General features: G+C 36.7%; 1 protein-coding gene across 1 annotated transcript in view; it reads right to left on the bottom strand.

The window, feature by feature from the left end:
• Positions 1–24,815, bottom strand: part of ZNF536 (zinc finger protein 536) — a 179,480-nt gene that overhangs the window by 118,320 nt on the left and 36,345 nt on the right. The window contains exon 2 of the mRNA XM_008491665.2: positions 10,727–10,879. Coding sequence (XP_008489887.1) covers positions 10,727–10,879 — 153 coding nt within the window. The remainder of the gene's footprint in view (positions 1–10,726; positions 10,880–24,815) is intronic.

Genomic DNA, 24,815 nt, shown 5'->3' with positions numbered 1-24,815 from the left:
ACCTAAAAATTTTATGGCACTGTTACGCAAGACTGGAATGAATGATTTAAGTCTTGCTCTGCAGTAAATCAAGGATATAATTAGCAAATGGCATACTGCACAAGTAATTTATCATTATTTGGAGGGCACCATTCCAGAAGGATTCAAAGATCTGCAGACCTACTGCATTGTTTCTAAATAAAGAACTATAAATACAGTTTCTATAAAATATTAATATCATTACACTACATTATGATTGCTGCATGTAAGAACATATAGTTAAAATAAAAAGTAGTCAAAATAAAAAAGAAAACAAGTAATAAAAAAGTACAAAATATATTTAGGTTTTGTCTTTGAAATTAGTGCTATCTACTATTATTTGCAGTCCTTTAGATTTGTACTAATGGCATTTCTAATGCTCAAGTAGTAAAATGTGTAATTTACCTACCATAAACACTTTTCTAGGATTAGCTTGAATAGAATTTTAAAACATATAAGATTATTTTCATGAATTAAATATATATTTGAATCTAGCACTAAACTTTTATTGTTCTTCATATATTTTAAGAGGTAGAAGATCCTGCACATGTAATACATATTCATACATGATCATAAAGACACATAAACCCCCCCCCATACCTCTAAAAATATGCACATCTATATTTTGCACCTGTTAGTAATGCAGAGTTCCTTTTAAAGGGAGAAGTACAGAAGTCCTCACAAAATTTGACAGGAATCTGAAAGACCTGTGAGCTGTCAATATTGACAATTATTTGTATGAGGGAGTTCAACAAGAAACTGTTTTCTCCATATAGCTTCTTTTTCCAGAGTGATCCAAAAGACAAAGGCAAGCCTTCTCCAAAGGGTACACTGCAAATATTTGTTTTGAAAACTTCCTCCAGAAGCAGAAATACTATATAATATCATGTAGTTCACCAAACCAACTGTAAAGTTGCCCATTTTCAAATAACCTCAGAATCTGCTTAAAACAAAATTGAAAGGCTTTCTAACTTTTGTTATTTAAGCTACAGGCTCAACTGAAAGGCTGGTAAATACTTGGGAAGCTGCTTCTCTCACAGATCACAGGAATTTACTAATGAGATGCAATACCAGAACACTCAAATGACCACACAGCACTGCATGAGCAGAGCAGACCATAAGCGGCAGCTGCATCCGTGCTGCCATTAAGACAGGACTGAAGCAAATTAGAGCAGTGGAAATTCTAAATCCATAGTGTAATCCTATAGCTAAACAGCAGACATGAGAACTTTACATCAACCACATTAATCGACCTTTTTAGAAGAGAAAAGTGCAGCATCTCAAACAAGATGTTTTCAGCACAGGGAGAGGTAGTAACTAGCATGGTTCCTGCTTTAGGCCTAGGTTCACACAGCTTAACAGAAGAACTTGGATTTAAACATTTCAGTGCAATTTCTGAGTCTTCCACAATCACCTCATTAAGTTCTTGCACTCCACCAATGAGAAGTAGGGGCTGTACTTCAATGGGATTTGTGCAAAAGCAACCAGTTCCTACTGACATGGAAGAATCTCTGAACTGAGATGCATCATGTCTGTCTGGGGTTTTCCAGGTCTCAGATGAGTGTGTGAGCATACACACCTCCATCCCAGGCATTTTAGGGTAGGAACAAGGGGACAGAATAGACTGGGTGTCTATCAGGCTGTTTCTGCAGTGCTGTTTGGGAGACTGCAACCTCCAGCAGCTGTGCTGGCAGTCAGTATGTGGATGAACATCAATGCTGTTTTTAGAGCATGTACATGCTGCAGTGTTTCTGAGTTGTTTTTTGTTATTCTCATGTTTGTCCCACCAGATACTGTCAAAAGTCACTACTGACCTCTGACACAACTTTGGTATTTCAAGTGCTGCCTAAGAAGATGGGTGAAAAAAAAAAACAAACTAGCAGACTTTATAAGGTTAAATGCTTTGACTTTTCAGCATCCCCTACACCTTTATGGAAAGCTTTAATACAATGATATTGAAAAATTCCTTTTATTCTAATGAAAGTTCAGTGTGTGTTTTCATTGCACATCAAATGAAACTATTACAAAGTGTATCCCAGTACAGCAGGTGCTATGTCAACCATCAAATAACTAGTTCTGCAGGGAGTAGAAGTTTGTAGAAATATGTATACATGAGTTAAAATATGCCAACTAGAGGATATACTAGTAACATTTTGTAATTCTAAAGTATTTTCAGTCTTAAGCACTGGGCACAACGTACTCTTATTCTGAATTACTAAGACTTGAAGTCATTACATTTTTCTCTTGAAGGCTTCTCCTCTGAGTGATCTTTCTTTCAGCAGAGGAGATCTGGACACAGCTCACCACTAACACCCTATGCATTGGACTGAAAAAGGACACTGACTGAGACAGTGTGATAAAAGTTCAAATCTCTCCTAGTCCTGGTTCACTGCCTCTGTGGTGCTCCCACCCCTAGCACAGCTCGAAAGGAGATCTAAAGCGTAAGGTCTGAAATTGGACTCAAAACACGTGGCAACACACTGTGCCACCTTTCCAACACATGACTGGCCAAATAACATTGTTCAAAAGGCACTATTCAAAACCCCTCTCTCTTCTCTTTTAGATCCAAACATTGGCAGTGCTTAGCTTACTTCAAAGCAATCTTAACTGCTGCTATTTCAAGGGCAGGCATTAGGAGAAGGAGTAGGAGGCAGTAAATCAGCTTTAAGTCTTTTACATGTAGTTTGTCACTATTTCCTAAATTCACTAATTGCACAGATATTTAGATGCTGTTTCATCCATTCACATGAACAACCAGCTATGCTTCGCTTAAGTCCCTGTACAAATGACAAAACAGAGTTAGAAGCTGGTGTGGGAAAAAGCCCAACCTAACCTCAACAAAACCAACCAGTAACTGAGCCAGTTTCACTGAAAGACCCAAAGGACTCCCTAATTTTCAAGACTCTGCCCAATCTGCAATAGTATATTTCCAAAGAATACTACAGGGGACAAAAGGGGAAGGCCATGATTCTTGTTAGAAGACAATCTGTTTGCATCTCTTACTTTGAGGAAAGGTTTCAGAGAATTCATCCCAGTGTAATGACTACCCTGGTAACACTGCCAAAAGCAGAGTCTGGATGAGTTATTTAACACTTAGTATCAGTTCACATGAATTAATGTTGCCATGTAGGAGTGAGAGAACATGCCTTTTTCAAAATAATTTTCTGCATTTCATATCCAAGAGTCATTTTTCATTGTTCACTAAGGCAATGACCATCCTGATTTTGTTAATTCTCTCGCCCCGCTTGCATCCCTGCAAACATTTTAACAATGGAGTAGAAAGAGAGAATATTCCAGTTTGTACAATAAAAAAGGGTATCTTAGAGGGATTAACATATGTGGGCAACAGAATCACAGTTCCCATCCATCTACTGCTCTGGTTTACAAGACACAAGACATCTCACAAGAACTATTTTACATCAGGATACTTTAAAACAGTAGCAATTAAATGCTGCTTGCAAAATCTGCACAAAAGCTTGGGGGAAAACTGGAAACAGACATGTTGCCCAGTAGAAACAGGTCTATTTGTATAGTAGGTTGTACAAAAACACAGATGTATTATCTATGCAAGCTATCATCAGTCCTGCTCAGAACACAATCTGATCACACTAGTCATAGGAATTATCTGCTGCGGGCTGTGCAAGGAGACCACAGCCAGATTATAAATAGATTTACAGATTTTAAGGCCAGAAGGGATAATTATGATCATCTAGTCTGATCTGCTGTACAACACAAGCCAAAGACCTTCACATGATAATTCCTGCATCAAATCATAACTACAATTTGGAAAAAAAAAAAATTACTTTTTTAGTTTAAACATACTCTGTTTGAATCATGGCACTGAAGAAGAACACAGTATGTCCCCGGGTAAATTGTTTGACTAGTGAAGAATTTCACTGCCCAAAATGTCTGCCTGATTTCTATCTTGAATTTCCTACAAATGAACATTGCTACAATTTTCCCTGCTAGATCAACCAGATTTGTTAAAGAAAAAAAACCCTCTTCCCTCAGAAAGGTTCCTGCAGACAGCAAACCAGTCACCTCTGCACCTTCTCTCACTCTTGAGTGGAATACCCTTCCCAGTTTTTCAATGTCCTTTTAAATTATTGGTACCTACACTAAAGCTCTGATGAAATTTCAACTTTATATTAATCTTACACAGTCTGAGACAGTGTTTGCATCCATAGCTACAGCAATCAACTGTTGCTTCTCTGCCATAATCCTAGGCCAAGTTCATCAATGCCTCTAGTATTTGTTCCTTTACATTTTACTGATTTAGAATTCATATTGTTGAAAAGAGCCCACTTGAGTACAAGAGTAATCAGTGTTTCCCCATGATTTTTAGCATCTTACAATTTTTTGTGCCATTGGTAAATTTTAGCAACCCTGACTTTATATACTCTCCCAGATAATTATGAAAGACCAAATAGATGGAGCTGAAAGCACTGCTTTGGAACTCTCAGTTTATGTACCACTTAATCTCTGTGTACTGCAGTTTGCAAGTGGGGACTATTGACATGGAACAAGCTACTTTCATAAGCTTTGAGAAAAAACAAGAAACTTGATGGAACTTATTTTCATAAAATAAAATGGAATTCACTATGCTACCAACTCTTAAATAGTTAAAAATTCATTCTGCAATTTTACACCAAAATTCTGTCAGGGAATTCCATTTATAATTTCAAGGTCTTAATAATTTTTCTTTAGGGGAATACTAGAATAGCCAGAGCTTTTTTGCTACTACAAGTGCTCTAGAACTTGCTCTCTGTTCCAGGACTTGTTTTTTTAAATGAACTTTAATGATTTGGAGAGCTCTTCAGCCAGGGTTTTTCAGACTTTATCTCTAAGTTATCTAGTCTAATTCAGTCTAAAAAATACTAAAATGTAGTGGGCTACAGCATAACAGCCCCATTATTTAATGGCAGAACTGTACCATTGAGAAATACTTAGAAAAACCATCAGGCTTCTTTCTGAGAGTAGAAGAATATTTAGTCTCCTACACCAAGGCTGATAAATTTTTATACATTCTTCTGCAGTATTAGCAAGATACCAATTGTTAAAACCTGCCAGATCTACAGAATTTTCCCCTCTTCTCCATAAACCTAATAGTCACACGCATATTTTTACTATTATTTTCAGCTTCTCTTATCAAAACTCTGTATTTCTAGAATATCTGTTTATATTTAGTGCTGTGGGCTGCTTTAATATTTTTTCATACTTACCACATCTTCTTAAAAATCCACACTGCACCCTACACTTCCCCTCTAAACCTCCCTCATCCCCTTCCTTTATCAAATAAGCTTTCTTTATTAAATAAGGTTTCTTTATCAAATAAGGTTTCTTAAAGAGTTTGTTTCTGGAGGGTGCCCCTTGGCACCTCAAAGTGCTGCCCCTCAGTACCATGAGGGCTCTGCATCAGTAACAGGAACCCTGACACTGAATGCTCTGGCAGTCAGTAGTGGGGGGGTTGACAGTCACTCAGGGGCAATTTGACTTGCAATTTGATCCTATACATTTCTAAACAAGCTATAGTTTCTTTTCATGCAAAGCAAATGAAATCAAACATCTTGTAATTCCAGAGGATATTGCTTAATGAAAATATTGAAAACATTTTCCAGCATTTTTTATTTTAGCATTGAAACAGTTATTGATAACCTATTTTATCCATTGTGCAGCAGATATTTTAGAAATGAATTGCTGTATGGTTTAATTAGTTCATTATTATGCCTATTCTTACACGGTAATTTCTTTTATCATTCTAATCATTCACTTCACACTTTTTAAACCAAATGGAATATCAAAGGTTCTGTAGGATTATTTTTGGATCCTGCACATGTTTCACCACACAATTAATCTGTTTGTCAGAAATACTAGTTAACTTCTTCTCTTTACTACTTTCTTTTACTACTGCTTTTTCTCTCTTATTTAAGATGAAACTATCCCTACACTGAAAAAGGAATGGCTTTTAATGTTTTTCAGTCAGTTTATTATGGATTTTTCAACTGTGCATTCGGTATTACATTAAAATATTTTAATTTTTATAAAGTTTTATAATTGAATATTTCCCCTTACTTATATCTCATCTACAATATTTATTTAGTCTTTTTACATGTCTTTACTTAGTTAAAATGCAGAGAGATAAATATGGCTGTTACTTTGCAAGGAAGATTCAGTACATTAATATAAACTGTACACTAATTCCCCCAAAGCATATATATATGTTGTAAACCTGAAGACTTTTTACACAGCTGCTTATTGCTAAACAGTGCCTTGTCCAGAAGGGGACAATCTGTGTCTCTAATTGCTGTCACTGAAGCTGAGATTCATTATGTGACTTTCCCATTAAAATGTGAGCATTAATTTGTATAATGAAATATCACCCACTGCAGTGTTCATTAGCCATGCCCTACTGTATACTGCACATTGTTAGCTACCTAGAAACTGTAGTTAATTTCACTAATGGATATTTCCCTACTTAGTGTTTGGTAGGAAATTTATACTGTAACATTACCTCTTAAACTTTTAAGGAAATTTAAATTCAATCAATTATTTTCAACAAAAGTTTGGGATGTCATTAAGACAGGAGAAGAGGCATGCTGTACAATGTTAAGGATGGGAAATCTGGAGAAATCTAGAGAAATGAAAAGTCCTTTTAGTTCATCTTAGAAATGTAAGAATAAAGGATGTTCAATACCAAAATTGTCTCTTCTTGGAGCACACATACCCATTTTCCTTAATTATTCATATTGCTCATCCCACTACAAGCGCCTTCAGAGAATGGCAACAGGCAGTCTTTTTTTAGGAAGAAAATGTGAATTTGATTCATTTAAAACAGCACCCTTTTACTGTATTTCATCAGTTCATCTAAGCAAGTTTTAAAATTGGCTAGTCACATTCCCAAGGGAAAATGCAGTAACACTGTAAATGTATGTAATATATTTCTATATATGTAAGATTTGTGTCACACACTCTGTAACATATTCTCAGTCAATGGACACAGCTCTGCCATGGTTTTTCTTCCTATCCCTTTCTTTCTCTCTCTCTCTCTTTTTTTTTTTTTTTTTTTTTTTTTTGCAGTACAACTTAAACCTTCTTCAGGGCTCTACTTTGCTCATTCATGTTATTCTTTTTTTCATTAGTGATGGGATTTAACCGTCTAGTCATACCTGAGGACTTAATGGCCAGACTACCCATACTGGTCTACATCTGCAATAGCTTTTGAATGCTAATGCAAGGTGCAAACAGGTGCTAGAGCTGATCTGAAACTGGGTCCTACATCATGTGTCACTTGTCAAATGTAAGACATAAGAGACGTGAATTTTTTACACTTAACTTTTTCTGTGCATTCCAAAGGCTAAGGCATGCAAAGTAAAAACCACACCCATTTACTTGATTTCCATGGAACTGAGAATGCTAACAAAAATAAAGAAGATGCTCAGTTCCCTGAATGAAAGAACCTTAAATTATTGACCCCCAAGGAGAAAAATGGAAACTCTGGAGGCAACTGCATATGGCACATTGTAGATTTGAAATGCTTAGATGGTTTTCTTTTTCACAGAGTCTGATCATCTGTAAGCCTTCTGCATTACAGCCTTCTCTGCTGCGTTATCTATTAATTTATAACAAGGAAGCTGAATCACGAAGTGGCTGGTCCTCCCACAGCTGCTCTGCACTACTGGTGCATCCACATGCTTTACCTTCTGCATCTGCTCAGAGTTTGTGTAAACTGAAGCAGATAGCTCTGAAGAAGCAGGACCATACAGCCCATCTCTACTTACTGGTCAACATTCAGAAGTTCTCAAGGAGGGCTACAAGAGTTCTGTCTGTCCTCTCTAAACCCCAAGGCTCTTATGAATTTTGCCCTGAGAGTCCTCCCTCTCTTCTCTCAGGATTGTACTAAGGAGCTGTCTCATCCTTGAACTGTTTTTAGAGCAAGAAAGAGGAGAAACTGACTTCACATAATTATGCCCTTTTCTTCTTATCACATGATAACAATCAGAAATGATATCTGACTATCTGCCCCTTAAAGCTCTTCCTGGCTGAGTGTCTTTGAATTAGACAAGAAGAAAAATCCTCTAAAATTGAGTGTTGGGATTCAACTGAGGGTGTTAAATAAAACCTTGATATACTTATTTTTTTTCCTTCAGAAGCTTATTATATGATAGTAAACCTCACCAAAGCTGTGACTCCGTGTGAAGAAGGTTGAAGCCATGAAATATCCAACAGAAGGAAAAAAAAAAGCAACTCAAGCCACAAGCTAATTCTTCTAAAACAGAGCACAGCTTACTCCTCTTATGGAGGATTAAACAGCTTCTCCAGCTTTTTTGGGCCAATTGCCACAGAAGCACCTCCTGGCTGGATCAGATTTTGGGTCTTGTCTTGGCATGCGTACCAAACCAAGCTACTCCTGTGCCTCCAAACACACAGATGTTTGAAGGAACCTGATTTCTGCTGAACTGCTTGAGCTCATCCCTAACAAACAGGTGCTGTGAGAACAAGAACAGTAATTGAGTTAATGTAGTGGAGAAATACAGTAAAGTGTTTTTTATCAGTCAGCTATATGATCCAAGCATATAATAAAGACAGAGTGTGACATAAAATGCAGGAAACTGTCCTTGATAAGTATGAGCTAACAAATATTTGTTTAATAACTGGTATCTATTACATCATTTCCATTTACTGCAAAACAACTTAATTTTTATTTAATAACTAGTTATTTGCCGATTTACATTTTTATAATATTTATTAGGATTATTTTCAACATGTAAAACATTGCTGCAATTGCCATACATATTCCTGCCATTATTTACAAATACTTTGTTCTCAGCCTAATGGAAATTGATCTTTATCTATTTTGAAAATATAATGATTTTATAATATATTACAAATGTTGTTTCAACAGTCTGTATGATGTTTTCTTTTTTATTTATTTTACACATGGTTTATTTTTTCTTGTTTTAATTTTGTTTAGTCATTTTTAATATGCAAGCTTTATGGAATGTTTCCATTGCAATTAATTTACTTTCCATTAGTTCTAAGCTCCAAATACCAAATGTTTAATCATTGCCATCTTTAAAATAGGAATAAAATGACCACTATATACTAAAGCAAAAGGGAGAGATGGGTATCCTCAGGTCATTTTAAAGAATTTTCATTTGCATCTATGATAGTAAAAAAATCAAACTGTTTAAATCTCATAGTTTAAAGATTGTTTTCCAAGAAAATAATTCATTGCTGCTTCTTCCTTTTTCTTTTTCCCCCTTTTTTTTTTAAAGGCCAACAAACAGAAAAGAATATTCCTGCCCTAGATTGTTTGCAATCCAATCAGATAAAACTCCGTTAGTGTGAAAAATGTTAAAATTCAGATTGAACCAGTGTGGTATACTCCTACTCCACAATCCAAAGATAGAAGAATAAAAATACAATGAACACACTTTCCTGTCTCAACAATGAGCTTTTTTTCTTTAAATAATTTTCAGTCTTCAAATTTTTCAAAATCAGGCCTCACACTGGCAAACTCAACATTAAATGCTACATCTGCAAAAGCACAGAGGAGAAATATGATTTGCAGTTTGGGGAAGGGAGGAAAATGCTGCTTATCTGGTACTTTAGTGAAATGAAAATTAAAAGTGAAGTTTTTTTCATGAAGTTACAATTGGAATGTATTTCTTCATGCTATTTATTTTACCTATCAATTAGAAAAGCAGCAGTCTGTTTCTGAAATTTATATAAAATGGCTTAAAAAGAAAGTCATTCCATACAGTGCCTGCTGTCTGCTTCAGAAGAGAAGTATCCTAAACCTCCAGTGTTGCATAGGCTACTGTGATACCTAAGACTTGGAAAAAAACATTGCTCATATACAGAATTTCTGTGGATGTTAACAGGGCCTGAGGATATCAACACTGCATGTCAGATTTTAATTATGGATAGAGTAAACCTTCTTAAACATATACTGTGTCTTTACAGGAACCTTAGCATGCACACAGATACTTTTAAGCAAATGAGTTAGTATAATTTCAATGGAGTGGTTATAGTTTACTACTGTAATAGTAGCACTACTGCTATCATGAGAGCAGGCCAGCCAAAGAGGGACATACCAAAATAAAGTGAACATCCAGACCAGTAGCAACTCTCTGTAGGAGAGAAATGCTATGATTATTATTAAAATGAAACATGGTAAGTTTTACCACAGGGTAAAATATGGTAAGTTTTACTACTAAGTTGTACTAAGTTGGGTAAGCTCTAGAGAAAGAAAAATGCAGATCCGTGAAGTTGATGCATTCTTATGAACAGTGAGAGGTTAAAAATGAGCATGCTAAATGGAACAAAAATAGTAACTGAGAAAAACATGCAGAATCCCTAAGCAGATGCTATGGAAGGCCTTTGAAGCAGTTAGTATAACTAAGTCTGAAACCAATAGGCTTATGCTTATTGAAGGACAAGGGTAATTGAAGGAAACAGTGATGAAGCAGGGAAGGAGACAGAAATAACCTCAACTGGGAAAAGATGATTCTATTAAAACAGCCTTTATCCAACAACACATTCCTTGTGCTCTTATTTAAGTCTGTCACATGTATCTTTTGCAAAAGACTTTCTCCAACTAATGAGTCCAAATCTACACTGGGAATTCAGGCTCCTAGCCACATATTATGTTAACCCCCCCAACATGGCATGTGTCAGCAGTGCTCCCCTCACTCGTTCCTCTCACCTGTGTGTATTCTCAAGTGGACCTTTAAGTGATGGGATGTTCTGAAAGTTTTTCCACAATACGGGCAGTCTTTCATGGCAGAACCAAGGCTCCTGTCTCTCAGTAAAGCTGGCTGCTGGACTCCTACAGATCTTCCAGCTTCTTCTCCAATGTCTGCAACACAGAAATGTTCTCACATCACTTCAGCACATGTCAGAAGCTGTTCTCACTAAAACTGCTAACACAACATAAAGTTAAACATGTCAATACTACACCTGTCTATTTCATTCTTTAAATCTGACAGAATGCTGACAATTCACGTATTTTCTTGTTATTGTCTTAAATTATTTCATCTTCCTATCATCATTTTAAGCAGCATATGGTACCTTTATATTGAACTGAATTATACAAGAAAAGAAACAGCTGTGTCAGCAGCTGGTTTGATTTCTTCTTTTGCTTAGTTCCTATTAATTCTTCCCAAAAAAAAGTTTTAGATTGTTATTTTGTTGAATCTGTTTAATTTATAAGTATTATGAAAATCTGTAGTCCTTTTAGAGGAAGAAGTTTGCATCACTATATTGAAACCCCCCTAAACAGCAGAATTTCAGTGAGGACGTGCACAGGAGGGGTCCAACAGCAGAGGCAACATTTCAGCATTGGAGTTAAAACACATGACCTAGTGAGTGACCTAATACCTAATATCATGGGAAAAGTGAGGAAAAAATTGGTCAGATGAGGAGGGATTTCTTCTCCTCTCACCCACACCTCTCTAATTTTCTGATTCAGTGTTTACAGCTACACTTAGTAGTTGTGAAATACAATGGTTGAGACTCCAGGATACCTCTTTTCTCTCCTGATACACAGAAAGAGTCGTTCTCAGCCATGTTGAATTAGGTGCTATTATTGAAACAGGCTATGGACAAAAAGCTCACAAGACATTAAAAATTGCATAAATGTAGCACATTTAAAAGAAGTTATTTGAACCACACAAGACTCATCTATCATCTTGTACTTACAGACACATGTGACATAGCATGTAAGTTCACAATTTCTCTAAAGAGCACCATGGCAAATGTTGAAATTCTGAACCAGATTTACACCACTGGCAAGCCACAGAGATGCAATATAATTGGAGACATCATCACACCCCTATGCAAAAAGCTGAGCTCTCTGGGTTATATTGAGATGAGGACCATATAGTTAAAATCTGCATGTGGAGTCTTGATTATTTCAGCCATAAACTACTGACTAAAAATGTTCATTCTTTACCCATTTGATGTGTAACTAAAGCTGTCAGGAAACACAGTACAGTTTACAGAGCATTGCCTTTCAAATTAAATGGATGGAACATAAGAAAGACTTAAACATTTGGCACTAATAAAAACTATTCACACAGTTGCAGAGACAGAAATACCACATTTCTGGAAAAGGTAACACCAACAGGCATTTCATCATTTATTACAAAATCATCCCTCTGAACTATTTCACTTAAAGCTGAAAGAAGGGGATGATAGCACATTTTAAAAAAGAACAAATGCTTTTTACTTATGTATGTAACCAAGCTATTGCTAGTTTTCAAAAGGCAAACTCTGGTAGTTTTCACATCATATTCTTGTTTCACATTTTTTGATTGTTCTTAGACGACAGTGTTAAAGCACAATATTTAAGTTTGAAAGCTAGTAATTGTCATTTTGAATTATTCACAAGTATGGAAGTAGCATACGGCAGGAGTTTATTTTGTCTTTAGGAGTCTAGCAAAACATATATAGGTGCCAGTATATGACCCCACTCTCCCTAAAGAGTTTAGATTTTCCCTCTTTTTTTTTTTTTTTTCCTTCTCCTCAAAAGTTGTATATGATCATGTTTTAGGCTGCTTCAGGAAAAAAAACTGATTTCTAAGAGCAAAAAGATTTTTCTGAAGTGCAAAATACAGAATACATGATGATAAACTGCAGGATTTTATTTTGGTTTTCAATAAATACTATATGAGAATTATAGATAAATATATAGATAAAGCTAACAAGCCACTCAGGAGGAATTTACTGAATAAGTCTACTGGTTATGTTTTGCTATATGTCACTCTAAATGATGGCCTGTTATCCATTTGCCTTTTATCTTTCTATCCAGAATATGTGTGGCCCAATAAAAAAGAATAAATTTGTAAGATAAACAGCTCGCTTTGCAGATTTAAGAGTCTAATTTTCACTTTACACAAAATTGAATTTTTTCAAGGCAGCGAGACGATGGAGTTTACTCTAGCACTAATCCCTCTGAAAAAGCAAACTGAAAACAACAATGAAGTAAAGAAAGATGTGGGTGGTCTGAAGTTTTCTTTTAGATTTAAGTAGACATACAGTAGATAGCTCCAAAGGCTTCGCTCCAACAGGGGCCTTACCTTGAAGAATTTTTCTTCCCACAGTGAAAGCATTCCTAAGACTTTAAAGCTGGGCTGAGGGGTTTTCTTTTGAATTCTTTTGCCTACAAAGCCCACCGAAGCGCTGGAGGCCATCACTACCTGAATGAGCAGCTTTACATCCAAGTTCTTTTATTTCCAACAATGAAAAGATATGTTCAAGGCTGCCGACTCTCCCCATCAAATACTACTCCCAGCTTCTTACTAGGGCCCCATTTTGGGAAATTGTACCTATTAGTCAAAGCACTTAAGTTTAAAACGTGCTTAACTTTAAAATGCATTTAAGTCTCACTGACTCTACTACCGAGGGTTTTTTTTAATGCCAAGTCTCTTTAAAGCAATCTACGGGAAGTTAAGGGGAGGGGGAGAAGTGACACAGAAAAAGAAGAGAACAGCAAGGAAAATGTTAAGCAGCAAACTGGTGAGTGTAGACTGACAACAACAGTGTATGTGGGGAATGAAAAATCTTCAGCTCTACCAATAGTTGCCTATTTCATACCTCTGATCCCCCCTTTCTTCTGCTATTGAGACCACCTTCCTAAACAGAAACTCTCAGTTCAGTTAAATTGTGCAAAACTTGTAATAATGTTTTGGAGACCTACAGAAGGAGGATTAGACCCAGCAAATTAATTTATTATTTACTTAGGATTCGAGCTTCTGTCTTTGGGATGCTCACTTCTGAGGATAAAGAATCAGGAAGGAAAGAGAGCAGTTACTTATCTTTCAGCCACTGTGGTTCACTGAGTTATGTGGTCTACATGATGTGCACTCTATGCACATGACATTAGACTGCTTTTTGTGCCATCTATTTCCATTATAGGCAGGTCTATGTCCTGAATGTCTTCCTGCCCTTCCCCATCTTTCCTGACTGGAGTGCAGGAAATAACAAAACAGAGTATAAAATACTGCATAGATGTATATGCCAGGTGTATGGCTTCTGAGCCTTCTCTCTGAACTTGCACTGAGCTTTCCTTTCACTTTGAAGGCATCTGTTCACAGCAAAAGTCATGGACAGAAGTGAAAAAAAGCAACATTCACTTCTATCTATGAAACCAGTCTTTGTATCAATATAAGAAAGCAACAGCTGTGAGACCTCCACCTGCTATGTATGTTGTACCTGCAGGGCCCAGGACACAGAGGAATTCAGCCATGAAGCAGCTTTCAGTCTGGTATGACAGGGGTACCTCTTGAGTACCATGCCTCAGCTGCACTTAAGAACTGACTGCACATATTCTTATGGGACAAATGCAAGGAAAGAAAGTTCACTTTGATATCTGTATCAACTAGTGGCAACTAGATGCATAACAGAAGAGTCAATTTGACCAAAACATGAGCAAATCTACTTGCTGCAGAGAGTGAAGTTAAAAGTAAGCAATCCCTACTCCATATTAGGTGTAAGAAATGATCTACCCAGAAATAAGCCACTGCCACAGCTGGCAATGCCCTCAGCACGTTGGTAGAGATGCTACAGAGGCACAATGCCAATTTCAGTGGATATTTCTAGGAAAGGGAAGACAAATTTAGGTGCATAGTGAATCTGTGTACTCAAAGCAGAAGCTGTCTAGGCAGCTAAATGAAGAGCAAAAGAAAAAGAATTATTTTAAATTTCCATATAGGTTCTGTACCACTTGTCTCCCTGTCTGGTATGAGTCCACAAACAGGATTAGAAAAGGACTGATTTTGTAAAAGGAAATCTGTTTCCAGTTGGTTAGGTAGCAGCACAGATTTCAGTCATGACAGCAACCAAATTTCAATGGAGCATCTACATTCACGTCCCATAAATTTTATCAGAGGTTTTTTGGGTTTTTTTTGCTGCATGCATATATATAAGTGCAGAGATTCACAAAGAGGCACCTTCATGTTGAAAGGAGGCAAATCAAAGTCCTTGTGCAGACTAAACTATCAATGAAGTTAGCTGGAGCTTGTGGACACAAGGATTGCCAAATTAGCCCAAACCAGGCCATCACAGGTAATCAACTCACAAAATAGATAATCACACTTAAAAGTACATTTTTGCTCTTGAATATTTTTCAGAAATTATAATGTGGCCAGAAGCCTTTAAAGCTGCACATAATCCCAGGTTTTCATATATTTCTGAAATTCAAAATATATATAGTCCTTTAAACTGTTTAAATGTTAATGAAGCATGGTGCAACGAGAAGTGGTAATGACCATGGCTATTTTTTTTATGATCTATAAACCACCCATACTAGCACATCTTGTGGCAGAAAATATTATATCCTGAATCTACTGTCAAGAAGAGAGTCAGAACATATTCAACGTGTTCATCCTGTCATTGCTGCAACCTTTATTTTAGGATGTCTGGACTTCATTCCCTGAGAAAGAGTATAGGATACATGTTTCTAGGAAAACATGCCTTACCTTTCTTGCCTGTTCCTTAGGTGAAACTTTAGTAATACTGAAAACAGTGGAAAATAGGAACATAATCAGGGATTTAATTAACCGTATTTTCCTAGTTACCTGAAGTAGCTTCAATTAGTATGCTTCAGTATAAACGAGGGCAGAATTTGGCCCAGTCCTCCTAATTTGAAATTAGAACCATATTAGCAGATGTCACTACACTTTTTGCTAGTGAAGTTTGTGGCTTAAAATGAAAGAGTCTAATATTACTAAATATTAGAGTTATATTTTAGGACTCCGGAAAGAGTTACTAATGTCTTAGGTCAGGAAGAACTTGCTGTCTCCATTGTTTCATCAAGGATTTAGGTTTTATAATGACCATATATGGGAATCTTAAACTGTTAGGCATTAATATGGATTGGCAGAGAATTTGTTTAAACAGAGAGCTATTTTAGAAGAGAATTGGAAAGGAGACCTACTAGCTAGAAAGCAGCATTCACATTGTTTGTATTATTAAAAATAAAGATTATACCAAAGGTTCCACTGGTAAATAAAAGATACTGCTTCTGACATCAGACTTCCCACTTAGTTCTCTGAACCACACAGGCAAACAGAAGGCACAAACTGTGCAAACTCTGCTACCAATTAAACCTCCATTAGCAGATTTAAATTTCAAATACAATCTATATTAAAATGCCCATAACCATTTATATGAGGTAAGAACTGCAACCTTTAGAAGTGGGCAAATGGCAGTCATAGCTCAGACCTGAGGCTACAGGACAGCTATCTGGGTGTTATTTCAAGGCCAAGAGAAAGGGAGCCAAAATATTCTCAGTAACTTATTATGACTGGTAGGCTGGTGACCAGGGGACACCCCACACCTAAGCCCATGCCTGGAGCACATGATGCACTTGAAGACTTGTGGTTTTCACCCTCTATGGATGCAAAACACTTTGCACTTTATACTTTGCATGTATGCAAACATTGGTTGTATCTTTCTTCTTTTCACTGTAGTACACATTCCGAGAAACACACGAGAAGCTATATATAAACACCAGAAAGACATCAACAGACACTTAACTAAAATTAAGGTTTTGTGAATCACAAAATACTTATCCTTTTTTTTTTTAATTATTTTATTATTTATTTATTTTAATTAGATTCCCTACAGAGTTTTTGTTTTGGAGTTCTTAGCAGTCTTACTCTTTAAATTGTTCTAAAATTTTAAAACCTTTCATCATAATCAAAGTTCAAATACAGTCTCTGATTACATCACTTTAGCTGCCTGACTTGTTTGAAGAATCGTATGACTAAAAGACAGAAAACCAGATTTAGTACTTTAAAAACCAGGGTTACTTACCATTAACTTACAGAGCCTAGTTTGCCCTGAAAATTAAGTATACTTAAAAATAAAAAATCTTTGAGATCAATTTTTTTGTCTGAACCCTTTATAACTGAATCTTTTTTAAAAAGAAACAGAACATCTTAAGCACCTTACAATGTCTTTCATTTAACAGTTGGCAGACGGAAACTCCCAGATGAACACTGGCCTGTGTCTTTTTCTTTAACCAGCTGAGAGATCCAAGCTTTTAATAAAGCTGTTCCAATTATTGTAAAAGTCATCTAGTACCTTATAGCCACAAATATTGACAGTTTATTGCACAACGCATTCATGACATTTGAAGGTCACATCATACATAATACATACACTTTTATAAAAGTGTCTGGAACAAAGAGATACATGATCAGCAATTACATCTTAGGATTTGAGGGTAAGGTTTTGTTCTTTTTTTAAATGAAATACTATAAGAAATGCAAATTGTTAATAAAATACAAAATAGTTCATTTTCTGCATTTATTATTTTATTAATCAGTGATGCCGAGTTCAGTTGTACAAAACCAACAGAACACCATCCATGCTCCAAGAAGATTACAGTTATACACCAGTATCCTACAAACCATCACACATATTCTTAGCTCAGCATGAGAATAAAGTAAGCTTAGGCTACTGTATACCTCTCCAACCCTACTGAACCAAATGAAACTTCAATGACCAGATTTAAATCAGAACCTCAGCATATTATTGAAATATTAATTTTGATATAATTGAATCAAAATAAATCTGAAAAGAATGCTGAAGATTTGTTGTTTTTTTTAGTATATCCACAATGCAGGCCTATCAAACTTCTTAATTCTCTTCCAGCTCTCATGACTTTTAAGACCATTCTAAAATCACACACATATGCACAAATGGTATAATTAAGAGTGTAAGTTGCCATTTATTCTGTTAGATCTGTGCACGGTCCCTTGATGAGGTCAACAAATAGCAGAAATTGACAGAGAGCAGCCAGGACAGTGCTTGTCTTTGGTTGCACAGTCTTTACTTTTACAGTATCACTGCTGGATCCTGCAACCTTGAGCTACCTAAATAGAACTGAGCTTACAGTAAATGTCCATGGATCACTACCCAGTTCCCTCTAGCATAATTTTTGCTCATTTGTTTCAAAATCCTACCCTCTTTCCTAAGTTCTTCACATGCAAGACACTTCCACCACTCAAATCCTTCACTGACTTTTCAGTTCTGCTATTCCAGAATCATGATTTTGATATCCCACTGCCTTCATTTGACTCTATAGATCAAAGCACTTCAGATATCACATCACTGAGTTTGCCAGATGAGGTTCATGAAATTCCACTAGATTTACACATTTCTACAGGGAAAGTGTATGCTTTAGAAGAGGATGTACTTCATCACTTATCAGAATGATGGGTCTGTTTGCTATCTTGAATGTAATGCTAATTACAATCAGGGATGAGTCTCTGCTTGTTCTTGCTTTCTTCAGAAGCAATAGAACACCTTATTGTACATCTTGGTCCAGAACATATATCTTCACAAGCAAAGCAGATACTTAGTCTTTGGATCAGCAATGCTGTGCTCAGATATGCACTCAGGATCTTTTTTTGTCATTTCTTATGTTCTTTTTACACGTCCTCAAAATTTGTTCTGGTGCTCATTTATACTTCTGAAAGCAATGTTAACTTCCAAACCTTCCACATGACATACAATCCATGGTTTTCTCCTCCTTTTCTTAAAACAAGCTTAGCATAATCTGGAGTTTTACTATTTGCTTAAACCAACAGCTGCCTGTGATTCTCATGTGAGCTTGTCTCACTAGTTTTATAACTCAAACCCTTGACTCACCTGTGCTAGTTTTGATCCTCTCACCTAGATTTGAAATGGATACTTGATTACTGACCAGAGAGGATGAAGGATTTCCACACTTCATACAGATTGTTTACTGCTTTTGGAGAAAATTCCAGTGGGGAATCTAAGCAAAAAAGCTATCCAACTGGACCATCTTTTGGATTTGTATGTGTTATTTGTAGGCAGGTGTTCAGGTACCAGATGGCCTTAAAGCCCATCCTACTCAGGTTATAGCAGCTTCAACAGGCTGTCTGCATCATATTCCCATCTCTGAGATTTGCAGAGTGGCTACATGGAGTTTGATAAACACTTTTACCTTACATTGCTCTCCTGATGCCAAGGCTAGATCAGATACCCAATTTGGGAGAGTTGCCTTACAGTCCCTCTTTAATTAAGTACTCCTGATCTCTCACTCCTGGGATGGATTGCTACTGCTGATTAAGCTCCAGAAGTAAGGATCTGTAGAGGCAGTTTCATAAGGGAAAAAAATAAAGTTGCTAGCTAATCAACTAAAATAACTATTACCTGGACTTCTGTGAATGAATATAATGCCTTCTCCTTGCTTCCATACTTAACTTGCTTCTTCCACATCCTAGCAGCTCTACACACCTATATGCCAAACAGTAACTTCACTACAACACCTACCTTGCTCCTAAACTGCATGTGGGACAAACACAACCATTTGGTACAATATACAGGCTACACTGTGACAAAAATCTAAGACGGTGTCATTAAACTGCAGGGAAGAGGGCGAATATGGGTGGAAGAGAGTGGTATTGAACCTATTTTCTCCAGATTCTTTCCATGTGCCCAACAATGAAGTCTATGTGATTTTAAAAGGCACAAATTAAGACCCAGCTCCACATAGTTTTCAAAATTAATTAATGTATTTTAAAATCTTTTGAGTACTTGTATGGAAATATTTAATAACTACACTAGCTAAGTTTCACCCTGAGTTGGTGGGCTTAAACAAATCCAACAAACAAAAAAACATTTTTTTCAAATCATAACCACAGCCCTGGTGACGTTATAAGAAGCTCTCAGGGCATCAGGTATCATTTTGAGAAATTTTTGCATACTACTGATTAAGAAAACCACTTTTCATTATTTTTATCTTACCATAGGGCAGTAAAATCAGCATAGAAGTGGTGGTAGCAGGTTTTAGAAAAGTTCATTCTAATAAAGAAAAATGTAAATTTTTTAGAATGTCACAGGAACATCTTTCTGCAGATGCCAGTAAGAAAGAAACCAACAATGGAATCAGTCACATAAAAACAACTCTACAGGTAACTAAATTACTAGTTTTTCCCTCAACAAAATGAAAAAGAATTAAAGACTGTTATTCCATTTACAGATTAGTGGTTACAGAGGTGCTGACGGAGTCCCCCAAAGTAATGTCATTACAACAAAGTGTGCATTACAACATTTGGGCAGACCATGGTAGTATAGACTTTTCCAGTACCTATATTTTTTTACTGTATGTAAGACATTCCAGTGCTACCTTCAAACTGAATGACTGCTTTGAGATAATACAAATACCTCTGTAAATATTTTTTCTCCCATTTAACTTCTTTGGTGCATGACATTTCACTATAATTTTCAACTTCTTTCCCCATTTTAGAAAAAATGAGCTGTATTTGAAGAAATACCTATAAGCAACTCTGAACTGCTGAATCTACTTTACTAGCACCCTTTTTCTATAAATAAAATATGTTAATTGAATGAGTTTTGCTACAGTAGAAAAATACTGAATAAATTAATTCCAATCTTGAGAAGGGATCCTTTAACTGTTCAGTATTTTTTTTTCCTCCCCCATTGGTTTAACAGTGTACTGTGGGCATATTAAGACCATGATGTCTTTAAACATGATATTACATGAACGGGCTCGTTATTTTTTTTTTTATACTTATGATGTCACATCTCAAAAAGTACATTACTAGGTTAACCTGCATCCATGCTTTATAAAATAGCCTTAAAGCACACAAACACTACAACATGCTATTTGTGGCCTACAAAAATAAAAAATGTTGCCTACAGAACTGTAATATCTATAATCCAGTTTCCCTTTTCTGCTCCAAAAATATATAAAATTTTTAATCTAAACTATACTGGTAAAAAAGAGAATAAATAGTATTTTGAACGCTGATTTAGCTGAGCTTGTGGCAATAACTGGTTTAGGCATAGGCTTCAGTATGCTGGAATGATCCTGAAACTAATTTTGCATGTGTTGGAGTTGGACTGTGGCCATGCACGTCAGTATGCTGGAACAGAGTTATCTAAATCCTGAGCCTTATTTTACATGTGCTGGTGTTGGACTGTGGCCCTGCAATCTTTTAGGTCTCCATCTGTAGCTATCAAAGCCAGGGTGTGCCCAGCCACTTGCTACTGCTCACTGCTCTTCTTCCACAGAAAAGCTACAGGCTCATCACCACCCTCCTACACATGGGTGTGAGTCCCAGCAGCTCTCACCAACCTTCCTCTAAAGCCTCCTTGCTGCCATGGCTGGGCTTTGGCAATGTAACACCCTTTTTACCTCAGTGTAACCCTAGAGAGTTATCATGTCCCACATCAGTGACAAGAAGTATCAACCTCTTGGACAGATGTTTTCTCAGATTCATGAGTTAATTTATCTTTCAAAATCAGGTACACCAACCCACTTATTTTTAAGCAAGCTTTGGAGACCACAGCTCTCAGACTGATGAATTAGAAGGTCCCTTAGAGTTTCCCAGCCTGAAAGTGCTTTCCCTGAGACCATGGCCAAAGGGAATGAAAGTCCACACTGTCTAGTCAAAATCTAGTGGCTGTTTTATTCTGGGGAAGTGGTCAAGAAAACAGAAATTCAGGCATTTGGAAGCCACCTTCCTTCAGAAGCACAAGAAATGCTGGCTGAGCTCAGACTAGCACCACCAGCACAAAGGCAGTAATGGGGACTAAGCAAAGCCAAGGTAGTTGTACAAAGAACTTACCAGCCCCCTAAGATGAACTGGTAACCCCAAGGGACACAGGCTGATGGAAACACAGCAGAACATTTTTGTAAGCCTTCTTCCACTTGTTTACAGTTCTGCCCCACTAATCTACCAGTAAATACCTATTTCAACCCATCAGAAGCATCTATTAAAATTAGGAGATAATCTGGACTAAAATGTTTGCAAGTACATTTCTCTATTAGAAAGAGGAAACAACTTCAACAAACTGAGGAAACAACTTCACACTAAGGTCAAAATTAGACTTTTCAATGAAGATCAGGCATTCTTCTGTGACTGGAGAGACACGAGTTAGCTTACTGTCTGCTTTAGAGACAGAGGAAGACTTATTTTAGAAAAAGGAGGGTGTTCCATCTCCAACTTATTAGCAATGCACTTTCTTCAAACTCCAACAGTAAAGGAAATTCAAAACCCAGGTAGTCTGCATGCACAGAAGCACCTTTTGTTTAATAAATAATTCAACCATGTATTCCTTTTTAATTTAAAAATGGTCTGACGGAGCAGTCAACAGAGTGTACTAAAGTTGGCAAAATACAGTGTTGAAAAATTAAAAAGTCTATTCAAGGCCATATTCATTTGCTTCACTTCTCATAAATTGGAGAGACGAGGTATGCTCAAGTTCTAGCCTTTTTCTTATTCTTTTAAATTATACACATACAGTCACATGATGCTCACCCGATTTTGAAACCTGCCTTTACCCTGGAATTAGTCTGTCTCTGTTACCAGCACATCAGGCAGTGTTCCTCTACCTCACAAACATCAAAAGAGCATCATTTCAGCCCCAATGCTCTCATGAGCTCCTCTGCCATGCCTGTGAGGGCCAGACTTAACTACTGGTAAATGTGGGAAAGAGAAATACTCTAAAAAATTATAGAAATATTCTATAATCATCTGAATGATAGTTCCATATATTAATAAGAGTATGGGAAGGTACAGGAGACACATCTGGCTGAAAAAATCTGCAGATAACGATACAATGAAAAATCCACCCCAGGACACTACTTGTAACACACTATTGAAAATACATAAAAATACTTGGAATCAGTCAAGTGTATTTGGTACTGACTGATCATCTTGAAGACAGTAAAAAACATATAGCGCTATCTTAAGTATGAATTCACAGGCTCAGTTGTTGTAAAATTAAATTCTCAGCAGTAGGCAGCTAAGATTAACATGGAAAAAACTGAATGGAGTAAATTCATACACTGTGCCTTCTGCACCACAATGCTTAAAAGACTTTCTTTAACCTAAGAGCAGAGAGCAAGGAAAAAGCAATGCTGTGGCAAACCTCCTTATTTCAGATTCCTGGAGATCTACACGTTCCCTCCCACACCCCAAAGCAGCAGCAGGTACTTAATGCCTTTCTAACTAAATACAGTCTTTTAGTCTCCTCTCTACTGAGTCCTTGATTCTCATTGCTGTGAATGGCTTTACAGTGCACCCTTTCTGATCAGCATCTTCCGAGCCAACAACCACTCTGCAACCATCACACAACATCCACCAATATGAAATTACCAGTTTGATGATGCTCATACAACATTAAGTGCTGACAGAAGGAAATCTTATCTCAGAAAAGTAAGCTCTGCAGGAAAGAAGATCTTCACGAGGAAGGAGAATAAAGGAAACCTAACCCTTACAAAGTAAGACTGACTGTAAAGAAAATGACTTAGCAATAATGTATCTTTCAAAGTGAACATACTTATTTAAAACTGGCTTCTTCGAGCCACAGGATCACAGACACAAGTCACATCTGGAAGAGACACAAGTTTCACAAGTACTTATTATTCACAAGTGAATAATTGCACAGCACATGGCGGAAGAGCAGCATTTTACCAAATTTTTTCTATACTGGCAGTAGTAAAATTGTCTACAGTTTATAGGATGAAAGCATCAGCCAGAGCAGATAGACACTTCATACAGAGAGGAAACTTTCAACACCTCTGTTGTGACAAAACAGCCTATGTTCAAAATAAATCTCTGAAACAGGCAAAAACTGAACATCTCAGGATAACTATAGAGATTTTTTTAGACCAAAAATCTTACCCTGCAAATCACAGAGTCTTAGGATTCTAATTTTGGCCAATTACTAACTTACACTTAGGCATTATGCAGTACGTACCATCTTGGTGGACAGACTAAATCAAACTCTGAGAATGCAGGCTACTGCCTTTGTGGAGACACATGTTTCTGTGCCTTTTCAGGATGGTACTAGTGGGAGCCACTCCAACAGCCTGGCAAGGCCACACCGAATTTGGTACATAACAAACTGGCTTGCAACTGATTACATTTGAAAGCTGTCTACAGTGTGACTGGCCAATCTAACCCAGTAATGTATGGGGTTGAGAAAAGATGAATGACAGTATGAGCTGGTCAAATGAAACTGAGATAGTTTCAACAATTTTACTAGTACTGGTTCTTTTCTGGATACAGATTCTGCAGTATCTCACTATAGATACATACCCAGTCACCCAGTTCATATGTATTCGTTTCAGAAAAAGAAATCCTGGGCAGTGGAACTGCTGATACTGCCGAAACATTTTAATAAAGGGTGGACAACCAAAACCTGTTACTACTTAACAGTCAGTAACTCTATACTGCTACCATTCCAAATTGTATAATAAAGCTGCAGGAGAGTAGTGTTGTTTATTTAAAATAAACAATGATGAGAAGATGCAACTTAAGAAAGGCAGCTTAGATACCAGACATCATGCTGATGCCTGCTGTAGACCAGTGGAACTGCATTCCAGAAAGGAACAGCAGGATAGGCCATCACCATAGTACTTGTCCAGTAAGTGCAGTTTACCACGCAATGTACTTCTTTCTGTATTCTAGGGTTCTTTTCAACTAATATTTGTTTAAGTCTTGTTGAATCCTTGTTCATCTTCTACTATGCAATTTGATTTTTTTTTAATGCATTTTTTCCCAGATACACTTTCACCAGTTTTTTGAAGTATGAGGATAAACATACAGTTCCTATGATGGCAATTTCCATTCATAATTTGGAAACTAAATGTTGCAATGTTACTTGAAATTCTTGCCTCTTATATTTCAAGTTTTCTTCAGGGGAAAAAACAGCACAGAAACATATTCTGTCAACTATTTGAAATTATTAAGAGACAGTCCACCAATGATTGCAATTTTTGGAAT

Source organism: Calypte anna, chromosome 11 (genome assembly GCF_003957555.1).
Source record: "Calypte anna isolate BGI_N300 chromosome 11, bCalAnn1_v1.p, whole genome shotgun sequence".
Taxonomy (NCBI): domain Eukaryota; kingdom Metazoa; phylum Chordata; class Aves; order Apodiformes; family Trochilidae; genus Calypte; species Calypte anna.
The sequence above is the reverse complement of the archived record's forward strand: the minus strand, read 5'-3'. Positions and strand labels throughout refer to the sequence as shown.